Raw genomic sequence first — 6,760 nt, 5'->3', positions numbered from 1 at the left:
ACTCTTTCATTTTTTTTATTCCTACTTTATTTTCCCCCCATTATCCTATCTAATTTAGTCAATTTATTTTCTTCGAATTCCAATCTAATGTCATTATTTATTTATTTATACTAAAATCATACAACTATATACACTTAATGTACTAGTAAATAATTAAGTCATTTTAAATTTAAAATGTGTAGGTTTTTGGTGGTTGTCAAGAAAATATACTCGGTGTAGGCTTTTTTGGCTTCTCTCTATATATATACACAATCTGCTCTCAAAACAAACAAGCCCACCAATCTCATCTCTGCTCCATATCTTCTTCTTCTCTCACTAAGAACCAAACAATGCTCAAACCGTTGCTTCTTCTCCAATCGTTCTTGTTCTGTCTCTTCAATGTAAGCAAAAACTCTTTGAATCGCATAACTGCTGTTTCTAGAAATGTGATTCGATTGTTCTGTCTGATTTATCAGTATATATTCGATTGATGATGAATTATAGCGGTTACTGGTTTTGTTTTGATCTTGTTGTTGAATCAATGCGTGTTAGGTTGCTTTCGTCGGAGGACGGTTAATCGGCGGCGGTTTCAAGGCGGAGGCGAATCCATTCACTCCCAAAGCATCTCTCGTCCGTTACTGGAACAAAGAGATCCGCAGCGACAAATCATCATCCTTCAGATCGGAGTTCCTCATCTCCAAGGCGTCGCCGCTCAACGCCGTCGACTCCGCCACTTTCGCCAAACTCGCCGCCCACAACTCCCTCCCGACTCGCCTCCCGGACTTCTGCTCCGCCGCGAACCTCTTCTGTTTCCCGGACCTATCCCCGAGCCTCGAGCAGCACCCCGCCGACGTCAAGTTCTCCGTCTACGACCAGAAGAACTTCACCAACTACGGCAACGCCGCCGCCGGAGGCACCGACTCGTTCAAAACCTACTCCAAAGACGGCAACGTCGTCGCCGACTCGTTCCGGAGATACAGCCGCAACGCCGCCGGTCACGACGACAAGTTCACCGTCTACGGCGACAGCAGCAACGTCGTGGAGGAGGGCTTCAACTCCTACGGGACCTTCGGAACCGGCGGCACCGGAGAGTTCACCAACTACCAGAACGACGTCAACAACCCGACGAGCCGTTTCACGGCGTACTCCGACGGCGGAAACGGGAAGTCTCAGTCGTTCAAGACCTACACCCACGAGGCCAACGCCGGGAACGGCCAGTCGTTCACGAGCTACGGGAAGAACGGCAACGGAGTGCCGAACGAGTTCGCCTCCTACGGCGTCTCCGGCAACGTGATCGGCTCCGGTTTCGCGAACTACGGCGAGAAAGGAAACGCCGCCAACGACTCCTTCACTAGCTACGGCGACGACGGGAACGTTCCGCAGAACAACTTCAAAAACTACGGCGCGTCTGGAAACGCAGCGTTTGACACGTTCTCGAGCTACAGAGACAAAGCCAACGTCGGAGACGATTCTTTCTCCTCCTACGCTAAGGAATCAAACTCCGGTACGGTTAAATTCAATAATTACGGTCAGTCATTTAATCCCGGTTCAGAGACATTCACCGGTTATGGGAAAGGAGCGGAAGGACACAAGGTAAGCTTCAAAACCTACACGCCAAACTCCACATTCAAAGACTACGCCAAAAACGGCGTCGGTTTCGCGAAGTACAACGTCTCCTCCACGTCAGCAGCAGCAACGACCCTCGGCGATGGCAAAACCGTGAATAAGTGGATCGAGCCGGGCAAATTCTTCAGAGAGTCGTCGCTCAAGGAAGGAACAGTGCTTCCCATGCCTGATATTAAAGATAAAATGCCTAAAAGGTCGTTTTTGCCCCGGAGCATCATCTCGAAGCTCCCCTTCTCCGCCTCCAAGCTCGCCGAGATCAACGGGATCTTCCACGCCGGAGAAAACTCCACGATGGAGAAGATCATCTCCGACGCGGTGACGGAGTGCGAGAGGCCGCCGAGCGCGGGGGAGACGAAGCGGTGCGTCGGATCGGCGGAGGACATGATCGACTTCGCCACGTCGGTGCTCGGTCGGAGCGTGGTGCTGAGAACGACGGAGAACGTGGCGGGGTCGAAGCAGAAGGTGGTGATCGGGAAAGTCAAAGGAGTCAACGGCGGGAGAGTGACGAGAGCTGTTTCGTGTCACCAGAGTCTTTACCCGTACCTGATGTATTACTGCCACTCCGTTCCTAAGGTTCGGGTCTACGAAGCGGATCTTCTCGAGCTGAAGAGTAAGACCAAGATCAACCACGGAATCGCCATCTGTCACATGGACACGTCATCGTGGGGTCCGAAGCATGGAGCTTTCTTAGCTCTCGGGTCGAAACCGGGTCTGATTGAGGTTTGTCACTGGATATTTGAGAACGACATGAACTGGGCGATCGCTGATTGAAAACCTTGGTCGGGTCTGGATCTATCGTGCTTTTTTTTCAAGTTATTAAATATGAATATTATCTTATCGCCGAGATTTGGATAGAGGAATGTTAATTTTCTACTATTGTTATTATGCTTTCCTAAGCATTTTTCAGTAACAGTAAAGACTCGTTACTGATTTGTTTGTGGCGGCACGAATAATATTTAAGATATTTAGTGAATGTTTGTTGACGCAATTTATGATTATAGCTGGTTGGTTGGATTGGCCGATTGAATATTTATTTTATCGATTAATATGATATGATGATATGGATATATCATGTGTATATTATAAGAGGTAATTGTATAGTTATATATAATATGATGAAAGAAAAGATAATATAAGAAGATGAGACAGCGATGGTGTTTCAATACATGTGCTGAGTTTGTATGTCCTTTGGATGTAGGCGTGTAGAAAGATGAGGTGGACTTTATGTGCCACCCAATTTTTTTGTAGAGCATTTTTAGTTTAAAATACTATGAAAATAAAAAGAGATGGAGAAAAGAAGAGTCACGAGCTGCCTATATTACAATGGGACAGATGCGTAGTGAGAACATTGAGGAGGGTATCTTTTACGAAAAAGAAAAAAACATTGAGGAGGGTAATACACTTGGCGCTTTGGCTGCTAAGAACATTGTTTATATGAAACTTTTACGTGTTTGTTTTTATTTTGTTGGGAGTTTTCGGGAGCCGACATTACATTTATAACTTGGCTCGCGAGATTAATTTGTTTCAGTACTTGCATTACTGAATCCGTGATAGGCAGCCGACATTACATTTACAATTGTAATTACTTTTTTAAGTTAAAAAGTATAGTTATTTTAAATTTAATCATTTTCAAAATAGTATTTAGTTGATTTTGACAATAATTTTTAAAACGGTATCAAACTAGCTCTCGTCGATTTTGACTGCAAAGAATAAAAAGTTATGTTTGGTTCTAAAACGTTTTTCATAGGCTCTCGTCGGTGCTAAAAAAGCACCGCGATAACATGTAACTAATTGAAAAAACATGTAACTAATGATGACAAAAAAAAACATGTAACTAATTATTTTGTCGAGTTTAGATCATGACCTTTAGAAGGGTTTCTTTCATAGCTTAAAGTGTTATTAAAGAGGGTTTTTATTCAATCGTATGTGGCGACCGGTTTTCTTTTTTGGCTCGATGAACTCTTTGTTAATGAAAGGTGTGGCTTCTGATGGTACAGATTGTTGGGAGAATTTTGGTTGGACCATTCTCTTGTAATGGTTAATGACATTAAGTGTAATGGTTAATGACATATAAATGCATCTTCCGATGAATAAAAAGATCATGACCTTCGTATTTCAGCGACATCGCTCGCATCAGTCTATTCAACTTTTTAACATTGATTAATTGCGTATAAATTTGATTAATTTTCTAATGAAGAGATAGTACACTGTTGTCTTGCTCTAATTAGGAATTAACGCGTTAACAAACAGTTTTTCCAATAGCTGGTTTCAAATTTGTGCAAGTCCATCTAACTTATTATCAATAGCTGGCTCCAAATTTGCGTAAACTATATGCCAAAATTCCACAATTTTCCAAATATACAACAGATTGTCTTTAATACATGAAATCCCGGAGAAACAAAACACACCAAACTTCTTAATAAGAACATGTAAAGACTATTTGTCTATATCATACGTATCTTAACTTCCAACGTAAACAAAACTGTTGAAGACAAATCAGCATGTGGATCGACTCAGTTTTCTCCCCAATCATCGAAGCAAATAATGGATTTGCATCATCATTTGTTTTTTTTTTTGACTAAGCATCATCGTTTGTTGAAACACCTGCTCTTTATTAACTTTAATATATTTTCATATATTTTTAAAAAAGTATATGAATATAAAGGACACTCGATGCTTTGTTTTTTTTTCTTTTTTGACTTCCACCATTTACTTTTTTCTTCACTTTCTCTTTATTTCAGTTATCTTTATAGTACATCAAAAAGCAAACAAATCACCTAACTCATATTTAAAACACATCAGAGAATTTATTATTTTGTTTTTTGAATCTCGAAGCGTATATATGTCTAATAATAATTATATATAAAAATTAATTGTTCATCAAGTAGCATTATAATGGAACAATCCATCTCTTTCAGTTACCAACTGAACTATTTGATATGTTTATATCTGTTTGTTTCCCTTAAATTTCGGACTATAGAAGGATTGTTGGTTTGAATGTCTTTACATGTATCACGTGTTTTTATTTACTAGATGTGACTATCATGTACTATTGTATTGTGCGTAGCCAAACGAGAAGCCATTGAAGTGGGACTCAGAACGAGAAAACGAGGTTTATTGTTTTGGAATCACAAGAAACACAAGCAAAGCAACGTCTTCTTGTGTTGGTTACTATGAATACGTATTGACAAGTTCACGGTTTTGTCAAATATGTTATGACACATTTCAGAGAGGGTAAAAGAGTTTGACCTCTGCTTGTGATCAGTGAGACCATTCCATCTCTCTCTCTCTCCATTGAAGTCTACCTATTTCAAGTTTCAACTAACTTACTCTCAATCCATTATTGCTGTTTTTATGAAAATAAAGTTTTCTATAAATATCTGTGGCCTGTGGGCTACATATGCAATAAGTGTTGTGAGATCAAATCCGACTTCAATAGAGTTTCAGTGCATCGTCCTATGCAGAGTTTTCACTTAATTCAGTTTGGATCTATCTACTAAATCTGTTACAAAATCCTGTTTCTGGTTGGTTCAGATAAAAGATTAAATGCCAATTCCCATGTGAAATTCACTATTTTCATCAGCTCATCAATTTTCACTCAGATTCCTCCAACAATATATTTCTCAGTACATATGTAGTAGCCTTGTAAGAAAGAGACTTAAATAAGAGAAGGTCAGATGGCTAACCGGTTACCAATTCCCGGTTGAACCATATGCTAACCGGTTTGTTTCCAAAGCGGCAAAGCCAAGAAAACGGCCTGGTTCTGATTATTTATGACCAGTTAAGCTTTGGTTTGCAGAATGGGCCCAATTAGGCTTATGATGGATCCCACCAAACTGAGATCTAAACCCAACGAACCTAAAAGCCCACCTTCGTAGATAACAAAATGTCCCTGGAGAGCGAGAGAGAGAGCTAAAGTTTAGTTTGTGTTCGAGGATACCAGTGGAGCCAAATGCAAGGATGTCAGTTATACAAATTAACCAACACAACTCCGGCCCATCTGATCAGCTGGTTCAATGCTTCTCATATATGAAACAACACATCATTCGGAGAAGTAAATAAAAAACCTTCTGATAAGCAAAGCAACCGCAGGTTAGATAAACAGTGTGTTCGCACTTTCTGTTTTTTTTTTCAGGGTTTGCAACGACACTGTGATATTATGAACTGCAAGTTTTGATTCCAAGAAACTTGTTTCATTTCATCTGTGTTCTGCAGTTTTTTCCCTAAGGTTTAGATATCAAAGTAGCAAACTAACACTCAAAAAAAACTTGCTTTCTTCGAAGCGTTCCTTTCTAATGATTATTTATACTTATACAACTGTCATCTTCAGTTTCGTTATGTTAACACTTCTGCCTGGAAATAAACTACCCATTTTGCCTGGAAAATTTTTACAAAGTCAAGGCTGTATAGCAAATTCCTACAAAATGATTTTTAAAAGTTGCCTAGTATTTAGGTGACATTACATTTATCTACATAATATTCAACAGGTAGTAGTATTGCTGACAAATAAATAAATCAACAGGTAGTATTAATAATTGTGGAAATTGCTACATGTATTCCAAAAGAGTTTGAAAATTATTTCATTTGTTTTTGACATGTTTTCTCTAAATACTAAAGACGTCAAATGACACCAAGCGGGGTGTATGGTGCAATAGAGTTTTAACGGTCGAGATGCAAATAAAAGTATGGCCCATCATGAGCCTTTATTGTTTTTTATTAAGTGGTGTGGACAAAACAGAAAAGAGAAAGAGGCAACCGTTTTATGGGCCTTAACAAACAAAAATAAAACTTTATTTGGGCTTACATCATCACTATCCAATAATTTCGTAACAGGTGTCGCTTAAAATTGTCCACTTCCGGTGTTTTAATTGTGTAACAGACGTTGACCGTCTTCTAAACACATTTGTATGTGTTCACAGTTCACATCAATCGTTACATCACAATATCACAATATCACATCAACAGATAAACATGATGATTTTAACTTCGAATCATCAGTTATGTTTGATTTTCTGTCGTGGATTCACTTTGGTTAACATATTGTACGCCGTTCTTTTTTGCAAATATTTAACCATACTTTGATAATGTATACAGCACAGGCCTGGCCCAATTATAGTTCAGGGACCTTGTGCCAATTTTTTTTCCAGCAGTGTTA

At 39.7% G+C, this 6,760-nt stretch overlaps 1 protein-coding gene across 1 annotated transcript; it reads left to right on the top strand.

Moving 5' to 3' along the window:
* The first annotated feature begins 222 nt into the window (after positions 1-222).
* Positions 223-2,578, top strand: LOC108827758 (polygalacturonase 1 beta-like protein 3). Its single transcript, XM_018601237.2, has 2 exons — positions 223-380; positions 532-2,578. Exons 1-2 carry the CDS (start codon positions 330-332, stop codon positions 2,374-2,376), a joined length of 1,896 nt encoding a protein of 631 aa, XP_018456739.2. The 5' UTR covers positions 223-329; the 3' UTR covers positions 2,377-2,578.
* The last annotated feature ends 4,182 nt before the right edge of the window (positions 2,579-6,760 follow it).

The sequence above is a fragment of the Raphanus sativus genome, chromosome 9 (assembly GCF_000801105.2).
Source record: "Raphanus sativus cultivar WK10039 chromosome 9, ASM80110v3, whole genome shotgun sequence".
NCBI lineage: Eukaryota > Viridiplantae > Streptophyta > Magnoliopsida > Brassicales > Brassicaceae > Raphanus > Raphanus sativus.
The sequence above is the reverse complement of the archived record's forward strand: the minus strand, read 5'-3'. Positions and strand labels throughout refer to the sequence as shown.